The 25246-nt window shown below is 38.5% G+C and overlaps 1 protein-coding gene across 1 annotated transcript in view; it reads left to right on the top strand.

Annotated features, from left to right (window-relative positions):
* PTH2R (parathyroid hormone 2 receptor) overlaps window positions 1-25246 on the top strand; it is a 1009699-nt gene that overhangs the window by 376980 nt on the left and 607473 nt on the right. Inside the window, exon 5 of the mRNA XM_073633425.1 lies at window positions 7963-8060. Within this exon, the coding sequence (XP_073489526.1) occupies window positions 7963-8060 (98 nt within the window). The remainder of the gene's footprint in view (window positions 1-7962; window positions 8061-25246) is intronic.

Here is a 25246-nt window from a genome sequence, read left to right as displayed (position 1 = left end):
ACACCTAAGGCCCAAATTTCTGCTGAGTATATAGGGCAGGACCCTACTTTCAAACATCTAACTTACAAACGACTCCTACTTGCAAACGGAAGGAGACAACAGGAAGTGAGATGAAATCTACCCCTAGGAAGGGAAATTCTCTCCTGTAAGAGTTAATATGGGAAAACAAGTTCTCCTTTCCACTGATGCTTTCCAATCCTTGTTCCACAAAAAAACCCAAATTTTCAAAAAACATTTTTCATTGGGACAAAAAAGTGAGGTGAAATCTTCTGAAGAGGAGGAAAGACAGCAAAACAAATGTCACAGGGGTGATAACCCTTCCCTATGTTTTCCAAAAAGCTTAGAAAAGATTTTTTGGCTGGAGCTAAACACGTTAAAAATGTTCAAAATTACAAACAGATTCTACTTAACAACAAACCTACAGTCCCTGTCTTGTTTGCACCGCCTGTATACTGCTGTTCAGAGTATATAGGGCCTGGTGGCCCCACACCTTTCCTTATTTTAATTTGGGTGCGGGGTTCCCCTTAATATCCATACAAGACCCAAAGGGACTGGTAATGGACTGGGGGGTACCCATGCCGTTTGTCTCACTGATTTTCATCCATATTGCCATGACCCGACATGACATTAAACCCGCAAGCAGTTTTAAATGAGATTTTTTCCTTTAAAAATGACATTTGGTGCAGGGACTGTTCTAAACATGGGAAACACGCGTCACTTTACAGGCATACTATAGACACCCCCCAGGTACGATATTTAAAGGAATATTTCACTTTTTTTTTTTTACTTTAAGCATCATTAAAATCACTGCTCCCGAAAAAACGGCCGTTTTTAAAAGTTTTTTTTGCATTGATACATGTCCCCTGGGGTAGGACCCGGGTCCCCAAACCCTTTTTAGGACAATACCATGCAAATTAGCCTTTAAAATGAGCACTTTTGATTTCGAACGTTCGAGTCCCATAGACGTCAATGGGGTTCTAACGTTCGTGCGAACTTTCGGTCCGTTCGCGGGTTCTGGTGCGAACCGAACCGGGGGGTGTTCGGCTCATCCCTAATTGTGACTAGAATGGTTGATTAATTTAACAATCATTTGACAATATAAAGCAGTTAACATATATGTAAATTGCACTTTAATGTCAATTTACATAACATTACATGATATATTTTCATTAAATATTTTTGCTTAAATGTATATTCTAATACAAATTATGCCACACTTTTAGGTTTAGAGTCCCCCCAATAGATGAACATAAACATATTGCCAGTTTGTTTCGTGGTTAATTTTTTATAAAGCCTTTGACAATTTAATTACACAGGATTGTTTCAAATCCAAGATGTTAACCAAGATAGCTCAACTGATATATGACATGGGTCACATAATCAATGTAACTAATCCCAGAGCTAGACTTACTGCTGTCTTAAAGGATAAATACATTTTCACTATGAATTATGCATTTGCACATGTCCCTTTAGCCTCTTCAAATAGAATAGATGACCTTCAGAGCATCTAAGTTCAAAGTCATGCAGAATTGTCTGTCATCTCCCAGAACTGTGTGTATATCATGCTTTGATATCAGCAAGCTGTTCCTGGACACCAATTTTGGGTACTCTTTAGAAAGATTTGACCTGCTCCTGGACTGAATGAGTTGGCCAATGACCATGCTGGCCCTTTTATTGTAAGTAGGGCTGGGTTATCTTTGCAAACTATCAACCAATAGTTAGTGATTCAAGCTGAACATGAATCCTGGAGATCTACCTCAAAAATAAGGTTAAGGTGAACTCAAACCTCATCCCCCAGAAATGACAAAATGCAAAAAAAACACCAATCAACACAGGTATGTGTTCAATTATTACATTAATTGTTTAAATCAGCTAGTCCAATTACTTGATTTTGACTATTTTAAAAAAGGAAGCCATCCAAATAGATCATATAGGTTGCCATCATCCCTAGATATAAAGAATAAAAAAAACCCAAACAGGTAATGGGACTTTAAAGGCAACGGAGTATTAAAAAAGAATAATTTATTAATTGCAAAAAACACAAGAAAATTGAGTACAAAATCACAATAAATATATAAACGTAAGGATAATAGTAATCATAGCACCACTAAGAACAAGAGCGTGAAGCGGTCATGGTGTATGTGCAGTCTTCCACATGTAAGACTGCACATACACCATGACCGCTTCACGCTCTTGTTCTTAGTGGTTCCATGATTACTATTATCCTTACGTTTATATATTTATTGTGATTTTGTACTCAATTTTCTTGTGTTTTTTGCAATTAATAAATTATTCTTTTTTAATACTCCGTTGCCTTTAAAGTCCCATTACCTGTTTGGGAGTTTCTTATTAATTACTTGATCTTGACTGGGTAATAGGATAGTGCAGCCCTTTGCATAGCAGGACTGGAATAGGGAGAATCAGCACAAAAAAACACTCAGTTGTGCTGCAGTGCTCATGTGGTAACAAGGAGCATGCTGACAGATGGATAGAGCAGAATGAAGGACAAATTAGCTCATCAGTCTGCTGCTTCTCTTATATTGTCCAATCACTGGCTGAGGTAAGAGAAAAGATCAAGCTGTAATATTTGATTCTGTTCAGAAAAGTTAGTTCTTCATGCAGGCTCTGCTCTTTCATAAAACAATGTAAATTTCTGCACTGAATAGACAGAAATTCTAATTATTTGGCATGTAAAACAGTTCTTATTCTATGGAAGAGCCCTGGGGCCATCATAAAAAAAAAACTGAATTCTGACTTTGAAACTCAGAATTCTGAGATTGAAAGTCAGAATTGTAAGTTTAAAAAAAAAATACAGAATTCTGAGATTCAAAGTCAGAATTCTGAGATTGAAAGTCAGAATTGTAAGTTTAAAAAAAAAATACAGAATTCTGAGATTCAAAGTCAGAATTCTGAGATTCAAAGTCAGAATTCTGAGATTAAAAGTCAGAATTCTGAGTTTCAAAGTCAGAATTCTGAGATTAAAAGTCAGAATTCTGAGATTAAAAGTCAGAATTCTGAGTTTCAAAGTCAGAATTCTGAGTTTCAAAGTCAGAATTCTGAGTTTCAAAGTCAGAATTCTGAGTTTATAAATATAGTAGTCTATAGGAAGATTTTAGGACCAATGAGCAATAATGTAGTAACACCCACAGATCATCATTCTGCAGACATACATGTCTTCTCTGTATATAGATATGTAAATCTATCTTAGTTACAGCACACAGTATAGGGAAGCAGGCAGTGCTGGATTCTCTGGTTTCTCTGCTGTCTTATCCTTCTCTGTCATCTGTTCCAACATAAAGAGCCATGCTGAAAACGTGTGTATTGTATGTGAGTGGGGGGGACACAGCTTCCATAGATAGCAGAACACAATGGCCAGCACAGCACAGCTCTGCACCCCAACTTGTAGGAAACATTGCACTTTTGCCCCTACATGAGGGAATTGTGAATGGCTAGAAAGCAGCAGGACAATGTGTGTCTATGTTCACAACGGATTGATCATAGCAATTACTTGTGTAGACTAATAGAGATGTTTCACATACAATTAACCTCATATTAAACATAAAAGCAGATACAAACCACTACTGAGATATAATGTAGTGGTTAGAGCAACAGCCTTATATTGGTGAAGTTGTGGGTTCTAATCCAGGTGAGGACATTTCTTTATACATATATATTTTAAAATATGAGATAGTGAGGGCTTAAATTGTATTTTATCAATATATCCAAAATTGATTTCAAGGTATATTAACAAAGACACACTGATATATACTAAAGTTGTAGTATATGCTGCCTACTATAAATTAGAGAGTAGAGATTTCAAAGAAAAAACTGTGTATATATTATTAGAGTGATCAGATGGGATCATTAGGGTGTCATCTTCAGTTTCCCCCGGGGGGCAGTTCACAGTTTCAGGAGACTGGTCATAACAAATCGATCATAATTCACTCGTCTGGATTAATATAGTTGTTTCACAGATAATGAACCACATATTAAACATTAAGAAAGCAACAATTAAGAACCCTTAAGTGATAGTATAGTGGGTAGAGTACCAGGCTTATAGTGTTGAAAGTTCTGGTTCTTATCCAATTCAGAGCATGTTTTTTAATTATATATATTTTCAATATAATGATTTTATATTAAACTTATTTTAAACTATAAGTTACTGAGAAATTAAATTGTATTTTATTGATATATCCAAATTGATTTCAAGGCATATTAACAAAGACATATTGATAAAATTGTTGTATAAACTGACTACTATAAATTAGAGAGTAGGGATTTTTTTTACAAATCGGTGCATATATTGGGATGATTTTGGTGACATGGGGCCAGTTCTCAATTTCAGGAGATTGTCCCTGGAAGCTGTATGATAACCATCATATCTCATAACTCAACCACCGATGCAGGGGCATTTTTCCATCCAGTGACACCACCGATGCAGGGTCATTTTGTTTCCATCTAATGACACCACCGATGCAGGGTCATTTTTTTCCATCCAGTGACACCACCAATGCAGGGTCATTTTTTTCCATCCAATGACACCACCGATGCAGGGCGATTTTTTTCCATCCAATGACACCACCGATGCAGGGCCATTTTTTTCCATCCAATGACACCACCGATGCAGGGTCATTTTTCTTCTTCACTACTGTTAGCCCCTTATGTGTGCTCCAGTTTTAAACTCTAAGACCCCTTTCACACCGAGCTGCCCATAGTGTCCGTGGTAAAACTCAGCTATTTTTATCAGCGTTTCACCGTCGGATTAGCGGCACATTTCGGCCGCTAGCGGGGCACTTTACGCCCCCCGCTAGCGGCCGAGAAAGGGTTAAAACCGCCCGCAGTGCACCGCAATAGCGGCGTTTTGCCGGCGGTATTCCAGCGCTGCCCCATTGATTTCAATGGGGAGCAGCGATGGGAGAGCGGTAAACACATCGCTCCAAAGAAGTCTTCACATTACTCTACCCGAGGACTTTCACACCGGAGCGCTGCGCTGACAAGACAGGAAAAAAAGTCCTTTCAGCAGCTTCTGTGGAGCGATGTGTTTACCACTCCTCCACCGCTGCTCCCCATTGAAATCAATGGGGCAGCGCTGGGATACCGCCGGCAAAACGCCGCTATTGCGGTGCATTGCGGGTGGTTTTAACCCTTTCTCGGCCGCTAGCGGGGGTAAAAGCGCCCCGCTAGTGGCCGAAATGTCATTGGATGGGAAAAATGACCCTGCATCGGTGATGTCATTACATGGGAAAAATGACCCTGCATCGGTGATATCATTACATGGGAAAAATGACCCTGCATCGGTGATATCATTACATGGGAAAAATTACCCTGCATCGGTGGTGTCATTGGATAGGAAAAATGACCCTGCATCGGTGGTGTCATTAGATGGGAAAAATGACCCTGCATCGGTGATATCATTACATGGGAAAAATGACCCTGCATCGGTGGTGTCATTGGATAGGAAAAATGACCCTGCATCGGTGGTGTCATTAGATGGGAAAAATGACCCTGCATCGGTGGTGTCATTGGATAGGAAAAACTAGACAAGGATTGGTGCTGAATTGGTCTAAGGAGTAGGTGAGCCCACATCCCAAATTGAAACCAGTTACATGGAAATTGATCCTCTTGGGGGACTTTAAAGGGAACACCTACTTACAGGTCATAAAGAGTGTGGGGCATACAAAGGTTGTATGATAAGTGTTTATTAGTGGTATAGATCTTAGAAGGATCTTTTTACATGGGGTAAATATGCAGCATACGTGATACATACAAAAAAGTAGCAATACAATGCAAGGAATAATTCACAATCATAGAACTCCAGAACACATGGAACACATATGCGGGGAGTACTCTGGTTGTGAATTATTCCTTGCATTGTATTGCTACTTTTTTGTATGTATCACGTATGCTGCATATTTACCCCATGTAAAAAGATCCTTCTAAGATCTATACCACTAATAAACACTTATCATACAACCTTTGTATGCCCCACACTCTTTATGACCTGTAAGTAGGTGTTCCCTTTAAAGTCCCCCAAGAGGATCAATTTCCATGTAACTTGGATAGGAAAAATGACCCTGCATCGGTGGTGTCATTACATGGGAAAAATGACCCTGCATCGGTGGTGTCATTACATGGGAAAAATGACCCTGCATCGGTGATATCATTAGATGGGAAAAATTACCCTGCATCGGTGATGTCATTAGATGGGAAAAATGACCCTGCATCGGTGGTGTCACTGGATGGGAAAAATGACCCTGCATCGGTGGTGTCACTGGATGGGAAAAATGACCCTGCATCGGTGGTGTCATTGGATGGAAAAAATTCCTGTGTCAATGGTGTAGCTAAGAGGAAAATGGCGCTGCATCGGTGTCAGTGGGGATAAAGTGCAGCCAATCAGTGAAGGGGAGATATGGGCGTGGACATTGTAGTACACACAGATTATAGTGCAGAGCTCAGGGCTGAGTTGTGAGATATGATGGTTATCATGCAGCTTCCAGGGACAATCTCCTGAAATTGAGAACTGGCCCCATATCACCAAAATCATCCCAATATATACACAGATTTGTAAAAAAAATCCCTACTCTCTAATTTATAGTAGTCAGCATATACAACTATTTTATAAATATGTCTTTGTTAATATGCCTTGAAATCAATTTGGATATATCAATAAAATACATATATATAATGTATTTTAAAATATGTTTAATATAAAATCAATATATTGAAAATATATAACTAAAGATTATGCTCTGAACTGGATTAGAAGCTACAACTTTCAACCTGTTACTCTAACCACTAGGCTATCACTTAAGTACACTTTATCAATGCTTTTTATGTTGAATATGAGATAAATTGTGTGTGAAACACCTTATCAGCCCATACAATTAATTGCTATGATTAATCTGTTATAACCATAGACACACATTGTCCTGCTGCCTTCTAGCCATTCACAATTCCCTCATGTAGGGGCAATAGTGCAATGTTTCCTACAAGTTGGGGTGCAGAGGTGTGCTGGCCCTTGTGTTCTGTTATCTATGGAAGCTGTGTCCCCACTCACACACAATACACGTTTTCAGCATGGCTCTTTATGTTGGAGCAGATGACAGAGAAGAAGGATAAGACAGCAAACCAAGGAACTAATTAATACAGTAGAGGAACCAGAGAACCCAGCACTGCCTGCTTCCCTATACTGTGTGCTGTAACTAAGATAGATTTACATATTCATATACAGAGCAGAAGACATGTATGTCTGCAGAATGATGATCTGTAGGTGTTACTACCTTATTGCTCATTGGTCCTAAAATCTTCCTAATAAAGACTACTATATTTATAAACTCAGAATTCTGACTTTGAATCTCAGAATTCTGACTTTGAAACTCAGAATTCTGACTTTTAATCTCAGAATTCTGACTTTGAAACTCAGAATTCTGACTTTGAAACTCAGAATTCTGACTTTGAATCTCAGACTTCTGACTTTCAAACTCAGAATTCTGAGTTTCAAACTCAGAATTCTGTAAAAAAAAAAATGTTTTTTTGCAAACTCATAATTCTGTATTTTTTTTTTATGATGGCCCCAGGGCTCTCTGATACTTATTCATCTTTTGTCAAAAGCTAAAATGTAATAAATAATAATACAACAATGCTGTATATTATGAAGATACTTGCAACAGTTTTTTTAAACTAAGTCCTCTATTTAAAGTTTTAAAATACAATGTACAAATACCCTACAAAAAATGCAAATATCAACTAAATGGAGATATATGCAAAATACACATAAGACAGTGCATCTCAAATAGAATCTGGAAAAATTAAAGTTTGACACTACTGTTAAGTTCGAGGCCATGTGTTACATTACGGCATGCAACCTTCGGACCTGTAATTGACTCACATTTTACAACTGTAATATACATTTGTATACACAAAAAATATATGTCTAACATATCTTTTTTTTTTTGTCAACAGAGAGAATTTTTTGAACGACTTTATGTTATGTACACAGTTGGATATTCCATTTCATTTTGCTCATTAGCAGTTGCTATCTTCATCATTGGATACTTCAGGTATGAATCTTAATTTTCTAGATTCTACAAACACATCCTATGTAGTCTAAAAAACTATTTATGTTGATCATGTAACTTTCAAACCATTATATTGAATAGCACATAATGCAAACCATAATAACTTACTTATAGCAGGGGTTCCAAACTACAGCTTGAAGGTGAAATCGTCCTGCTGCAAGAGTTTACTAAGTCTGTATAATAATGCAGAGACTGATGCACCCTTTGCAAACCAGCAATCTGTGAACCTTCCCCAGTCAGTGTAGAGTCCCCCCTTCCTTTGCTGTGGTTGGTTGCTAAGACCACCAGCATCCTAACAACCAGTGACGCAATTGCCACACCCCCAGAAATTACAGGAGGACTATACATCCTCTATCCAGACCAGCCCCACCTCCTGACTTCCACACTGCTGCTCTGCGACCTGAGAGGTAAGGGGGAACTCTGCTGCACACATAGATGTAGGGGGACTCTCCTGGGCACTCCTGGATGTAAGGGCAGACTGTGTTTGACACTCCTGGATGTAATGGAGGACTCTGTTGGGCACTCCTGGATGTAAGGGGGAAGCTATTTATTAATATTACGGTAATATACCCATGCTATGGTCATATAGTGATGATCGCCTTAACTGTGTTCACCAACCTAAATTTTAAATTATAGGGCTGCTGTAGTGTAGGTTGTAAAGAACCCTATTGTAACACCTTCAAAAACACAGCACTGCTCCTAAATACATGTGTACATTTCTGTGCTCTTATGCAGGATCCACAGTGCTCTGCTCCCCTTCTGTGTTCCCCACTACCAACGGTCGTTGACACTTATGTCGCATACACACGGTCGGATTTTCCGATGGGAAATGTTCGATGGGAGCTTGTTGTCGGAATTCCGACCGTGTGTAGGCTCCATCGGACATTTTCAGTTGGAATTTCCGACAAACAAAATTTGAGATCTGGATCTCAAATTTTCCAACAACAAAATCCGTTCACGTAAATTCCGATCATGTGTACACTAGGGATGGGCTTTATGTTTGGGCCGAACATGAGTTCGACTCGAACATTGGCTGTTCGCCCGTTCGCCAAACAGCGAACAATTTGGGGTATTCGCGGCAAATTCGAAAGCCATGGAACACCGTTTAAAAGTCTATGGGAGAAATCAAAAGTGCTAATTTTATATACATTTTCAGTTGGAATTTCCAACAAACAAAATTTGAGATCTGGATCTCAAATTTTCCAACAACAAAATCTGTTCTCGTACCCTTTAAAAGTCTATGGAGAAATCAAAAGTGCTAATTTTATATACATTTTCAGTTGGAATTTCCGACAAACAAAATTTGAGATCTGGATCTCAAATTTTCCGACAACAAAATCCGTTCTCGTAAATTTCGATCATGTGTACACTAGGGATGGGCTTTATGTTCGGGTCGAACATGAGTTTGACTCGAACATTGGCTGTTCGCCCGTTCGCCAAACAGCGAACAATTTGGGGTATTCGCTGCAAATTTGAAAGTCATGGAACACCCTTTAAAAGTCTATGGGAGAAATCAAAAGTGCTAATTTTAAGGGCTTATATGCATGGTATTGTCATAAAAAGAGTTTGGGGACCTAGGTCCTGCCCCAGGGGACATGTATCAATGCAAAGAAAAGTTTTAAAAATGGACGTTTTTTCAGGAGCAGTGATTTTAATGATGCTTAAAGTGAAACAATAAAAGTGTAATATTCCTTTAAATTTCGTACCTGGGGGGTGTCTATAGTATGCCTGTAAAGGGGCGCATGTTTCCCGTGTTTAGAAGAGTCTGACAGCAAAATGACATTTCTAAAGGAAAAAAAGTCATGTAAAACTACTATCGCTAGCGCCCCGGCTATAATGAATTGTCGGTCCGGAAAAAGCCATAGGGAAGTCCCCTGTGAAGTCTCCGTGCATCAGAGGAGGGCGGGGTCACCGAGTGGCCCCACCCTCCGTTATTTAAGAAGCGTCAGAAGAACCAAAGCGTCAAACTGCGGAAGACTCCCACTGAGGCGCATCGTGCGGACGGAGTTTTTATCAGACCAGACTGAACCCAGGCCATCACTTTCTTGTCTTCCTTCCATGCTTCCTTCCACGCTTGCTTCCAGGCTGTGGCTCTGGTGTTGTAGTTGTGGCAGGACGTGGAGGAGGAGGAGGAGAACCATAGTTGAACTCACAAACGTGGCTTAGGGTTGTGAGTTCGCCCCTCAACCCCTTATTTAGGGCTTTTAACATAACTTCCTCACATAGGAGGCATTGGCCCTCCTCCATTTCCTGCATTTTGCAGGCTGCCATGTAGGCATAGTCATCTTGATTATTGAGGGGGGGTTCTGAGGGCCGCAGTAGCCTTCCGAAATAGGCCAAGTGCTGCCTCCTCCAGGTTACTTCTCTTCCTGGGACTTTTTTTTGGAAGGCGGAGGGGAGGGACCTGAGATTCAGGCAGGCTACTGGGCCCAGCCACCTCTTGGCTGCCACTTGCCCCCACCACCTCCTGGCTGCCACTTACCCCCACCACCTCCTGGCTGCCACTTTCCACGGCCTCCTCCTGGCTGAGACTTTCCTGTGTATGAAAAAGGGACATAGTTTTAGTTTTTGGTTCATCAAATACACACAATTTTCAGCTCATGACTGTTGCAAATTGAATGTTAATAACAAGAAAAGACTATCATTCTGAAACCAGCATTTTTCAATCGTGTCCCAATCATTTGTGGCCACTACTGTCTATTGATATGTAAAACACTTTGTAAAATCAGAAATTACTGATCAACAATAACATCTAGTTAACATCATTAATTATTTGACTAGAAATATGTTGAACAATGCTTCACTTGTCTCAAGCTGGGCTCCTCCACTTCTTCCTGGCTGGCGGGCCCATTTTGGATGTCGGAAGCCTCAGCTGAGGTGTAAGGAAGCCTTGAAGGAAAACTGGAGAGTGCTGGCCTGGGTGCAGTCTGGCCTGCCAGAAAATGCAGTCTGTCATAGTACCACAGCCTGGGTACATAAATGTCATCTGCTGCAGCTCCTGATCTCTGGGAATCCTGGACCCTCTTGTGCTCCCTATTATAAGTGCTCCTCATGCCACCAATTAGGGCCTTCAAATAGCGGATGTCTGCCGTGGTCATCACCTGTTTCACAAATTCCAGCAATTGATCCAGCGCTGCCTTCCTCGTTGGTTTATTGTTATAAAAGCGGTGGTTTACCTACCACAGACAGGGCATCTCCCTGTACATATCAAGGAATATGGGGATAAGGTCCTCATCATTGAATAGATCCATTTTCTCTGCAAGACACAACACAAGACAAACCCTAATGTCAGGCTAAACTTTCCTAATCTTGTCCCAATATAGGCCTCAATCTATAAGCAGTATAGGCCACTGATGCACCAAGTTAAAATTGTACCTTTGTTTAAAGATTGGCGCTTTCAATACTCCTTCCTCCGCTCACAGATCGAATGTACGAGGCGCGCGTGTTAGGCTTTATATACACTGCATATGCGTGAAACTCTGCCCACCCCTGATGTTCTTTCTAGTCTATTCCCACCCCGTGTTCTTTCGGCATAGTGGGAGAGCACATGGCGGAGAAAGAGCAAGTGCATGCAGACAGCAGCAGCAACGTAGAAAGCCCAAAGCCACAAACGTCCCAATCCCGGAGGAGATTTAAGGCGTCAAATATGTCCTTTGTTGAGATGGTGGAGATGGTGGACATCTTGAAGAGGGCCAACTATGATGGGAAGCATGGACCTTACCCAAAGCCAAATGTGAGAAAGGCCAAGATCATGGCTAAAGTTGTGAAAAGTCTGCAGAAGAATTTTGGGGTACGGCGATCCAAGGATCAACTAAGGAAACGATGGTCAGACCTGAAATTGAGGGAGCAGGATCAGTACAGAAAGATCATGAAACTGCTTCTAAAAAGAAGGTATTTGTCCTGTGTTTCTATTATTATTATTACATGCTGCTCCATGTGTTTTTATTTACTGTTGTTTTTTATTTTAGGTGATGTGGATGTTGTGGAAGAAAAAACTCATTTCACAAGTGCAAGTGCACACGTCCTCATCAGGGAGATCATGGTGTGCAATCGGGATTTACAGAAGATCAAGGAAGACAGGCAGAGTCACTACAACGAGAGATCCCGACTCTTAAAATGATCACTAGAGTATGGCAGACAACTAAGCGAATAATGGGATATAAAGGAACTTCAGAATATTCACCAATCTGGAATAACAAGAACTTGCAGGAATTACTATCTGTAGATAGCAACAGGTTGTGGGGTAGGTGCGGGATAAGTCGGCTGATACAGTTATACGAGGGGGATATCTTGAAATCTTTCGAGGAATTGAAGTATGAGTACGGGATACCAAATCGTACATTCTATACCTACCTACAGATTAGTCACGCCTTGAGCAAGCAGTTTGATAGGCAACCCCCCACATGGTGTAGGATTTCGCTGCTACACTCAATAATTAAATCAGAGACTTCCAAGGGGCTAATCTCAGAGTTATACACTCAATTGATAAAGCGAACAAATATGCAGGTAGGCTTTCCTGGGGGTAGGGACAGGTGGGCAGCCGATGTGGGGGAGATAACGGACGCCGAGTGGAAAAAGATTCTGGAATTTGGAACAGAGGTGTCGGTCTCTCCCTCACAAATGGCTTCCCATCTGATGCTGCTACACAGGTCTTATTATACCCCAAGGAAGCTTTTTATGTTTGGTCGCAGAATTAATGATGAGTGCCCCAGATGCAGAAGAACAGGCGATCTAATCCACATGATATGGCGGTGCCCAAAACTAGTCAGATACTGGTCCGAGATTTTAAGGAAAATAAATATAACGTTCAAAATCAACTTACTGCTTGATTCTAAGACCTGTGTGCTCGGTCAAGTCGATATAGGGCTGAGAGACAGGTACACAGCGGTGGCGGTAGCCAGATGTCTGTTCCAGGCTAGGAAATTAATAGCCCAGCTATGGCAATCTAGAACTCCCCCGACTTCGGAAGATTGGATTAGAACTGTCAATTCCACAGTCTGGAGTGAAAGGACGTTTTATACCAGGGCCGGCAATTATAACAAGTTTGTAAGGTTGTGGAATCCGTGGGTCCAAGCAATGCCGTGTCCGCAAGCAGTGCTATTTGCGCGCTGAGAGAGTTCGTGTCTTTAGGGGTGAGACATAGCTATGCTGGGTGCAATTTAGTGATAGGAGAGCACGGTGCTCAGATCTGTTGTTGTCCATCAGGTGTGCTCGGGTACTATGGGGGGTTAACAAGGGAGGGTTATAGGGGGGGGGAAGGATTAGTTAAGAGTAAAAAAAGTAGAATATATAAACACGTATAATGTCAATGTTAGGTAATGCGGCCAACAGGCCCTGCGGTATAAGTTGCAGGTTACAAGTCCTGTAGTTCGGGACTATAGATATCAAATGCAAACTGTAGTATGTCATCTTATTTAAGGGGGGATGGGGGTGGGGGAAGGGGGGGAAAAAAAAAAAAAAAGTGGGATAATTACGGAAGGCCACAATGATGTGACTAGATAAGAGACGTATATGAATACCAATCTGAAAGCAGTCTCTGGTTAAAGTTGACTGACGTGGCAAAAAAAAAAAAAAAAAAAAAAAAAAAAAAAGGAAGACATCAATGATGTTGAAAAAAGACTCACAAACATCATTGATGTTTTAGGCAGAATCTAAAACACACCTAAATTCTTCCATTTGTTGATATTTTAAAAATGTTGGAATCTTTTTGAAGTATATTGAAAGCCAAGTTTTGAAGATGCACACATCTTCCCATTAGGCATGGGATCTAGGGGGAAATCCCCATTTTGACTCTCAATTTGTGTGCATCTTCAAAATTTTGCTTTCACAGGGGTGACATCACCCCATCTGATGAAGACAAAATCAACACAGTTTGGACATACTAATGTCTGATATTGCCTTCAAATTATCAAAGTTGAACTTTGTAAGTTCCTGAGTTGTGTATTGTTTTATGGTTTTAAACATGCCTGTTTAACACAAAAAAGGCTATTCTTACTGTCAAAATCAAAAAGGTTATTACAAAAATATGTTGGTTTGTTCAAAAAAAAGTTTTCTACTCAACAATATGTGGCTTCTTATTTCAATGCTCAATAGCAGTTTTTGGTCTAAGTTGGTGTTTTGCAGTGACAATGGGGGTTATTTACTAAAGGCAAATCCACTTTGCACTACTACTTTTGCAGTGCACTTGTAGTGCAAAGTGGATTTGCCTTTAGAAAATAACTCCCACAGTGCTTTATAATTTGCAACAATCAGGCCATTTTTGTGACTCACAAAAATTAATTCATGATGCTGAAAATTATGAATATTTTTATTAGTAATGCATTACATACATTAACAACAAAAACAAGGTGTGTGTGGCAGACCCACAACATAATAGTTCGCTGAAGAAGAGATTGTCACCTCATGTATCAAATAAATTACATGTGCACTATTGAAGAAAATGGCCAAAAAGAAAAGCCCATTGGCTAACCTAGGAGACAGCTAAAAGAAACACAAGCAGTAAATCAAAGAAAATCTTATTTCAGTTTAATTTAAAATATTTATTTTTAAAATGTTTCTTAAACATTTTCTGGCAATAACAATGGCCCCCCTAAAGTACTCATTATACTTCTGTCTTACTTTGCGGGCACTTTGGGGGGGCAAGCCAGGACAGCCAGCTTCAAGTGCCATCAGGGTTTCTTGTTGAAGTCCGGCTTCAGGCCCAACTGAGGCCACATAGTTCATTGAATTTCTCCTTAAATACTGTAGTTGTGGAGAATGCAGCATGCAAGGATTATATGGTTAAGTTTATATTCCGCCATGTTGATTGGCGTAAGGAGAAGGCGGAACCGGCTGGCCATTATCCTGAAAGCGCTCTCCACCACTCTTATGGCTCTGGCCAGCCGGTAGTTAAAAACCCTCTGGTCCGGGGTGAGCGTCCTCATGGCTTCAAAACAGTCGGCTGGTCAGAACAAACTAACAGAAAGCACTGAAAAACAAAAAGGCCTGAGAAGAGCGAGCTGAACATCAGAAACGAGCAGACAAGAACGCACTGAAAATCAAATACGTTCTATAAAATATGCACTGAAAAACAAATGCGAACTGACTACACGCACTGAAAACCAGATACAAACCCACAAGCACAAACTGAAGAGCAGTAATGATCTGAAAAGCACGAGGCTGAAAAGCGCAAATCGTCTCTCACCAAACTTCTACTAACACGAGATTAGCAGAAGGAGCCCAAAGGGTGGTGCACTTGGTATTGAATTTCCCTTTTATAGTGCCGTCGTACGTGTTGTAGGTCACCACGTTCTTGATGTTCGGAACTTCTGACAAGATTTGTGTGACCGTGTGTATGCAAGACAAGTTTGAGCCAACATCTGCCGGAAACAAAACATGGATTTTTACTGTCAGAATGTGCGATCGTGTGTATGCAGCATAAGAGTCAAAATGGCATATTATTTCCAGATAAATTAGATGGCTTTTTTCCTTTGTCCTCCACTCTTTCAATGTGACTGCTGGGATCAATGCAATATATTTGTATCATAAAGGAGGATCATAGAAGAGATATCCATAGCGTAATACTGTTGCCTGGTCATGAAGGGGGTAAAACCTTCCGGAGCTTAAGTGGATATACAGCAAGCTAAACAAAAATGGCAACTGTCCCAACTTATAACTAACTTTTGGAGCAAGATACACATGGAAGGGCTTGGCACAGAAGACAGTTATGCCATGGTGCTTTTGACTTCCAATGGTTAAAACAAGCATCCAGGAGGTGACATATCGCCTATGAGTAAGCTGTAAACTACCTCTTAAAAGCAATCCACCGTGGGTCCCTTTTCTAAAGAAGGCAGTAAAATAGTTGCAAAATAAACAAGGACTACAGAACAACATTTTCAAGGAGGCACTTGCAAGTGTAGTCAGATGAAAGAAAACTTCAAATAAGCTCAAAAGTTCTGGTGAGCCAGCTCCCACACAGGCTTCCCTCAAAATGCCACCCAACAGTAGATCAAACAATAAAAATACAGAAAGGCGTACCAGACCAAAATCGCATAAAAGGGTCCAGGATCATTTTAATTGTTGGTAAAAAAAGTAATTAAAAACAGCCAATGGCTTTCAGGGAAAACGCCACTCCCCCTCCATCAGGAAACAACGCAGGATAAAACTTTAAAAGTACTCAGAGAAAACAGTCCCTCAAGTTTTGTCCTGTGTTGAGCCCTGGTGAAGGAGTGGTGTTTTCCCTAAAATGCCTTGAATGTTTTTATAAAATTATCTTGGACTCTTTCATCCAGTTCTCCTTTCTGTAATGCAAATTGCTGCTTGTCCCCACTGTGTCATGTTTAGGCATTATTTGCATTATTTCAATCAGGACTTCATTATCTTTAATATTCATGTTGTAAGACAGGTGGCTGTTAAGTGTCTTGCCTCTGGAGTTCTCTTTTGCTTAACCACTTCAACCCCAGAAGATTTTCCCCCTTAATTACCAGGCCATCTTTTTGCGATACGGCACTGTGTCGCTCTAACTGAAAATTGTGCGGTTGTGCAACGCTGTACCCAAACATAATTGACGTCTGTTTTTCCCACAAATAGAGCTTTCTTTTGGTAGTATTTGATCACCCTGTTTTTTATTTTTTGCGCTATAAACAAAAAAAGAGCGTCAATTTTGAAAAAAAATATATTTTTTACTTTTTGCTATAATAAATATCCCCAATATTTTTTTTTAAAAAAAAGCCAATTTCTTTCTCACTGTAGGCCAATATGTATTCTTCTACATATTTTTGGTAAACAAAATCGCAATAAGTGTATATTGATTGGTTTGCGCAAAAGTTATATTGTATACAAAATAGGGGATAGATTTATGGTGTGTGTGTGTATAGATATATAGATATATATATATATATATATATATATATATATATATATATATATATATATTATAATTTAAAAAAATCTGCAGATCGTCGTCATTAATAATAAAAAAAAAAAATTATATATTTTTTTTTTTTACTAGTAATGGCGGCGTTCTGCGAATTATTTTTTTCTGCAGGATTGGGGCAGACAGATCGAGCACTTTTGACACATTTTTTGGACCATTGACATTTTATACAGCGATCAGTGCTATAAAAATGCACTGATTACTGTGTAAATGTCACTGGCAGGGAAGGGGTCTACACTAGGAGGCAATCAAGGGGTCAAATGTGTTCCCACAGCAGATCTGTCTCTCCTCCCCTGTCAGAATGGGGATTTGTGTGTTTACATACACAAATCCCTGTTCTGCCTCTTGTGCCTGCGATTGCAGGTGTCAGGCAGACATTATGGCTGCTGGCCACACGCATCAGGTCCCCTGCTGTGCAGCGGGTGCATGCGTCTGCTATGGCTCTTAAAGGAGCCGACGTATCAGTACGGGGATTCGCGGGAATAAGCCAACCTACCACCATATAATGACGGTGGCAAGTGGTTAAAAAGAAAGCAAAGGCACCAATATATACACAATTGTGTATAGCTGTTTGGCCGGACGGCCAGCTCTAGGAAGGGTTCTGTTCATCCCAAACGTCTTCCATTTAACGATTATGGAGGCCACTGTGCTCTTAGGAACCTTAAGTGCAGCAGAAATTTTTTTTGTAACCTTGGCCAGATCTGTACCTTGCCACAATTCTGTCTCTGAGCTCTTCAGGCAGTTCCTTTGACCTAATGATTCTCATTTGCTCTGACATGCACTGTGAGCTGTAAGGTCTTATATAGACAGGTGTGTGACTTTCCTAATCAAGTCCAATCAGTATAATCAAACACAGCTGGACTCAAATGGAGGTATAGAACCATCTCAAGGATGATCAGAAGAAATGGACTGCACCTGAGTTAAATATATGAGTGTCACAGCAAAGGGTCTGAATACTTAGGACCATGCAATATTTCAGTTTTTCTTTTTTAATAAATAGCTTAATATTCATGTGATCAGCCAATGACAGCTGATCACATGATGTAAACAAAAGCTCGGTGATCGTTGACAGCGTGAAGAGAAAAAAAAGCCAATTACCGACTCATGTTAAAGGGACATCGGTCCTGAAGAGAAAGGAGGCACATATGCCTCATCTGAGCCTGACAGTGCCACCTGACATTGCCACCTGCCAGTGCCCACAGTGCCCAGCAGTGCCACCTATCAATGCCCACAAGTGCCACCTATCGATGCCCACAAGTGCCACCTATCAATGCCCACAAGTGCCACCTATCAATGCCCACCAGTGGTGCCAATCAGTGCCACCTAGCAGTGCTGCCATCACTGCCACCCATCAGTGCCCATCACTGCCACCCATCAGTGCCCATTACTGCCACCCATCAGTGCGAATCATTGCTGCCTCATCAGCGTACATCAATGAAGGAGAAAAATTACCTGTTTGCTAATTTTTTTAACAAAATATAAAAAAAAATATATTTTTTTTTTAAATTCGGTCTTTTTAATTTTGTTAACAAAAACTAAAAACCGCAGAGGTGATTAAATACCACCAAAAGAAAGCTCTATTTGTGGGAAAAAAATAATAAAAATTTCATTTGGGTACAGTGTTGTATGACCGCGCAATTGTCATTCAAAGTGCGACAGCGCTAAAAGCTGAAAATTGGTCTGGACAGGAGGGGGGTTTAAGTGCCCAGTAAGCAAGTGGTTAAAATGGCTGCTGTTTCCTTTGTCCTGAAAGCATGTGTAAAATCATCTGTATGCTGAGTCAAAGCATGTGTAAAATCATCTGTATGCTGAGTCTTGTAGTAGATGGAAGTATGTGAGAAGATGTAAGCAAAAGAGACCATTTTCAACGAAACTCTGACTTATATCAAGTCTGTTTTTTTCCTCAAAATTTGTGCCAAAAACCAGACACTCCTATTCCTCTCCCTTCTCCTCCTACTCAAAGGTGGTGGTCAAGAGTATTGTAATGAATGAGTAATTAATGGGACCTAAGAACTAAGCTGCAGCTGAGAAGGAGAGACCGAGCATTGTTTTACGTTCTATGGGTGTTTGTCAGACGACTCGGCTAGCGTCCCAGCTGTTCCAGGAATGGAGGACTCGTGACAGTGTATCGAGCCTCCTTTTTCAATATACTTCATGCTGTGCGCGCGTCTTCAGGAAATCTGACAAACACCCATAGAACGTAAGACACTGCTCGGTCTCTCCTTCTCAGCTAAGCTTAGTTCTTTTCATCCTGTACCTGCACATTGTTTGAGAGCTTTTAGCTTGTTGAATAAAGACGTTTTTACACTATCCAAGCTTTCTGTGGCTTTTTGGGAGCCACTTTTTGCAGATTTGGCGGAGGCATTGAAATATTGTGATTCAGAGATAAAAGTCACATACAATATCTGGTAATTGGTGAATGGAGTTTTAATCTGCCGAGATTTGGTAAAGATTCCTTGTTGAAGACATATGGTCAATATGCCTGAGGGTCACTCTCTGGCCACTATCATCTGGTGAGCGCTTAGTTATACCACTTTGTGTGAAGCACGAAACAGAATGCATGTGCACTTTATTAGATAGTGATTGGATTGCAAGAAGAATCTCTGTGTGTTATTTAATATATGAGGACATTTTATTTGCTGCACGAATCCACTTTATGCAATGTAGCATAAGTATCGATTATGCATCATAGCATTTTTTTTGTATTATATGGGTTCACATTATATTATATGGTCTAACATATTGGATTCACTGTATTGCTAAATAGCATATTGTTTATGCACTATAGCACTTTTTTTGCATTATAGCACTTTTTTTGCAGTATATGGATACACATTATATATATGGTATAACATATTGGATTCACTTTATTGCAAAATAGCATATCCATTGTTCATGCACTATAGCACTTTTTTTGCATTATTGGAATATATTGCACATTGATGCGCCCTATAATTATAATGTTCTGTTTGAAGAGTATTGTAACATTTGACCATCATGTCTAATTATCTCTAGACTCTGACACAGGAAGAGAGGGGGGATGGGAATCGACCCTTCACAGACCGAGTATACACATCATTTCTAAAACAGAATAGCTATTACATAGGAATTCCTTCATAAAAATACAATCAGTTATATCAATCAAAAATAATCTGACAACTTCTTGAAACTGAGAACTCAGTACAAATGTCACCATCTGTAGACTATTAGCTCAGAAACTTTCACATTCACACTATTTTTAAAGGGGAACTCCTCGGATATATATTTTTTAAAACCAAATTACATTTTGAATATAAAGAATATAACATTCCCCTCTGAAATATGAACAATAACCATATTTCTTATCTAATCATCCATACATCATTCTTGTCACAAATACTCTGTCTTTGATCTAATATTTCCAGGTGTATTTTCACTTGTAACTGAGTTTGCAACTCAAAAACCCATTCTTCTTTTAAGCTTATGTTGCAATAAATCATCTCTTCTCCTGATTTCATTTCTAATTCAATAGTATAATGTTTTCATTCCAAACATTAAACATAACTGAATTATAATGAATAACACAATAATAATAACAAGAATAACTATAGGATGTGATAAAATATTTCATGCTGCTGAAGTTTTTGAAGTTTTTCCCCAAATTGATACACAATTACTGAATGTTTTCCACCAATTATTTCCTGAAAACTCTGAGAATTAACCACTTCAGCCCCGGAAGAATTTACCCCCTTCCTGACCAGAGCACTTTTTGTGATTCGGCACTGCGTCGCTTTAACTGACAATTGCGCGGTCGTGCGACATGGCTCCCAAACAATATTGACGTCCTTTTTTTCCAACAAATAGAGCTTTCTTTTGTGGTATTTGATCACCTCTGCGGTTTTTATTTTTTGCACTATAAACAAAAAATAGCGACTTTCTGCTATAATAAATATTCCTCAAAAATATATAAAAAAACATTTTTTTTCCTCAGTTTAGGCTAATATGTATTCTTCGACATATTTTTGGTAAAAAAAAAAAATAGCAATAAGCGTTTATAACATACATCCTGATTGCATCCTATCCATTTATTTACCAATAAATCTGTATGATTTATGGCATATACATATTCTCTGGGTAAATTCTGTAAAATGCCAAGAGGAGTTATTCCACTCTGAAATGCTTGCGCAATTATTTTAAAATTAGTGGAATATTCAGTCTGGATCTCTAAACATGCTCTGGCTATGTGACAATGTTGTTCACTTGTCATTAAATTAATATACTGAAGATGTAATAAAGATGGACCCATTATATTAGCTGTTGTAATAATCATATATTCTAATATCTAATTTATATTTCTTTGTATTTTAATACCTTTACTGCCCACTAAACCAGCTTTCCCTCTCTCAAGAGAGTTCTGGATTGGAAACAGTTAATCTGAAATGGATTAGCAAGAAAGCTTTTCTTATTAATACATGGAGTTTTCGTTGGAGACACTACAACAACACTTGCATTAACACATTTCACCGGATAATTTCCTATTGATATGCAACATTTGTATATACCAGTATCATTCAAAAATACACTAATTTGCTGATAAACAAATGTATCATTGATCCAATTCACACTACCAAAAATTCCTCTATGAATTATATTGATATTACTGTGAAGAAAGCTACCCAAAAATTCACCGTTCCTTTTCCAAGTTAGTAATGAACTTTGAGGTAAATATATTTCTGTATTGCATATCAAAGGCAAACTATCTTTGTCTTCAATGATTTTTAAAGATTGTGGAGACATTTTAATTTCTAGTACAATCATATCTACCACAGAAATACTAATTTTAACCCTTATTTGAGCTAATTTTCTTGTTACTTTAAAATAACATATTCTTACAATGTCCCCTTTTTCATCTCCAATTACATTTAAATGTTCTGGATCTAATATTTTTACGAAACTTTGAAAAAGATAATAAAATTGATCTAAGGGATAAAGTGTTTTTCCCAGATCTTGACATATTATTATCAACATCTCCAGACCAAACTGTTGAATCATTACCTTTTACAAATATTGACCAGAAACTCCTTCCCAATATATTACATTCAAAAGTTTTGGCTCTGTTGTTTAATCTATAAGATCCCTGCAATTTAACAAATTTGTTTTGGATTCTATTTTAACTTTGATTTCAATATTATTACTATGAATGAAATAAAATTGCATACAACAATCATATCCCTGTCCTACACATACATATCCATACAAATCTTCAGCTGTATTGATATTGACATATCTAAAATTATTATTTCTGTCATTTGTATTAAGATCAATATCTTTATCACTTGTGTCCTCTGTGTTGATATAAATGTCTTTATCATTTTTTTTCATCTATATTAATATCAATGTCTTTATCACTTTTGTCATCCATATTGATATCAATGTCTACATCTCTTTTGTTTCTGAATAATGTAATGTCTTTGTTGTGTAAATCTTCAATCCTGGTAACCTCTGCATAGCTGGAACAGTTTGTGATATATTTTACCACATATAAAATTGTCACTAGAGAAAAGATGAATCCTGTGATGATGATAAGTCTCTTTAAAACTTTTTTTTTTGTTGTGCTGTCATCTTTACTTCTTTTTGGAATCCATGATTCCTCCAGGTTAGATTTTTATAATTCATTCCTAAAAAAAGGAATGCAGCATCATTGTCTTGGCACATACAATTTGTATTGATCTGTGTGTACCCACATTTTTTTATTGTCTACGTGCATTTTTCACTGAATTGAGAGGTCTTTGGACTAGTACCATTACACCTTGAACATCCAAGATGTCAAATGGACCTTCCCAATTACTTTGCTATGGTCCACTTTTCCTGAAACTTTTTATCATAAGTTGACCTCCTTTCTCAAACTTAGAAATATGTGGAGGGACCATTTTTTGCATACAAGTAGCTACATGTGGCAAAATATTGTTCAGATTATCCTGTAACATCTGCAACCATTTTGTTTTCTCTATTGCCTCTCTTTGTGGCTTAGACAGAAAAAATTCATTGGGAAACACAAGTGGCATTTTCCTTCCTGTCATTAATTCAAAAGAAGGATACTTTTTAGCTGAAGAAAACTGTACTTCTTGCATTCATTGAAATAAATGGAACAACATCAACCCAAGTATTTCCTCAGTCTAACAACATTTTTGAAATTCTGGATTTGATAGTCCTATTCATTCTTTCCACAATACCTACAGACTGTGGATAATATGGTACATGAAATCTCTATTCTATTCCCACGATTTAAAAACATCGCCAGCATGATTTTACCTGTAAAATTGGATCCTCTGTCTCTACTAAAGTTTGCTGGTATACCCCAAACTGGAAAAACATGATTAATCAACATCCTAAAAGTTGTTAAAATATCATCTTTAGTGAATTCCACCTGTAGGTGTTGTGGTATAGCAGGACACAGAAACCCATTTAAGTCATGACACAAGATCCCGTTTTCACAAACAAAGAAAGATCTTATGTCACCCAGAGAAGAAGACAAAAGAAATCACCCCCTTCATGTTCCTCTGCAAATTATGGAATCTGTGTGTCTGTTTTCTTCACAACATTAATTGATACCAATTCAGGTTGAATCACTAATTCTCCATACAAAGTTGCTTCCTTAGCTAATGTGTCTGCTGTTCTATTACCTACAGCTAACTCACTATTGTCTTAAACAAAATGTATACAACTACTAATTGACGGCAAAGCTGCTAATTACCCTCTCTTTCAGGTTTTCCCACCTGAACAAAACAACAAAAAAAAAACAACAACATTATAATCATAACAAGGAAAACTTAAAAAAATAATAATCCAAAGGATTATCCTTGAAAATACTAAAAATATATCAAGGTCCTCTATAATATTCCAAACATGAAGCCAAGTCTCTGAAACTCACATCATAACCTTTTTCATAGCAAAGAAACATTAACCAGAAAATTCTTACCATCCATGCAGTTCATTAAGGACTGCTAACATTGTTTCCCCCAGTGCTATATTCAACATAATGATGACTTTTCTATCTTAATGGACTATTTTCAGTTTGTAATCTCTGCATTTGGATGTTAAACGGAAAACAAATTTGATTGTTATGTCCTTTATATCTTGAATTGCTACACCATCTCACAGAATAAACTTCATAACGTCTTGGTGTAGTTTTCGGATAATACAACCTCCTTTGCATATCATAGGTCATCAAACAAAACCTGGCTATGTGACCCTCTCATTTGCAAACAAAACATTTGAGAGCTGGTCTTCCTGCATAAACCCTTCTCTAAGTATATGGCGATGAAAACTCACATTTCTGCAAAACATTACTATAATTGAAATAACAGACTTTACACTCATCAGAAGTCCATTGTTTCAACTCCTGAATCAATTTCAAGCACATTTACCACACTTTTATTCAGCAGATCTCCAACATTGATTCCCACCATAGCAACATCATTAACACTCGCATCTGACTTCCCTACATGTTCAAGAACCTCCATCTGTGCTAAACACTGAGCATGTTCAGAAGACTGAACTTCCTTTAATTCCTTTCTAAGCAAATGTATAATATTCTCATTTTCAACCTCTTTCTGAGTCAAAAAGGCAATACAACTTTCTCTTTGTTTAAACCATTACAATAATTCATTCATTTTCTGTTCCAATTCACATTTCTCAGTCAATAATTGTTCAATATATAAATTCTCATGTGTTTGTGCATTTTCTATAACATTTAGACTTCCTGACTTATTCGCTACACAAATCATATGTTTTTCTGGCTCATCAAAAACCATTGAATTAAAAACCGTAACTAACTTCATTACATTACGCAATTTCTTTTTTGTTTTAGCTAATGAAAATCTAGCCCTATCACTTTCAGTATTTGCTTGTAAGCATTGGTCATACATAGACTTCCACAAAATAGTGTCTGATACATGATTGGCTAAACCTTCAAATTCCAAATTACTTTCATTTGCTAAAAAATCAACACAATCCATGGTTTTCTAGTCACCGAATATAAAACTGTTTCCGTTCTGCGCTGAACTCGATTAACCGTCTGTCAAGACTTCTGATTTCCACATGAAATTCTCAGGTGTTCACAATCATCAATCAATCAATTTTTCATCTAGGGTCATTCAATATATGCAAAGTGAATTTCTGTTCATCACTTTCTCCGCTTTGATCAAAGGAAGGGAGTGGGGGAAAAAAACTCCTGCCAAGTTGAATAGTATGGCTGGCTGAGGCAATGTAATAA

Source organism: Aquarana catesbeiana, linkage group LG06 (genome assembly GCF_042186555.1).
Source record: "Aquarana catesbeiana isolate 2022-GZ linkage group LG06, ASM4218655v1, whole genome shotgun sequence".
NCBI lineage: Eukaryota > Metazoa > Chordata > Amphibia > Anura > Ranidae > Aquarana > Aquarana catesbeiana.
The sequence above is the reverse complement of the archived record's forward strand: the minus strand, read 5'-3'. Positions and strand labels throughout refer to the sequence as shown.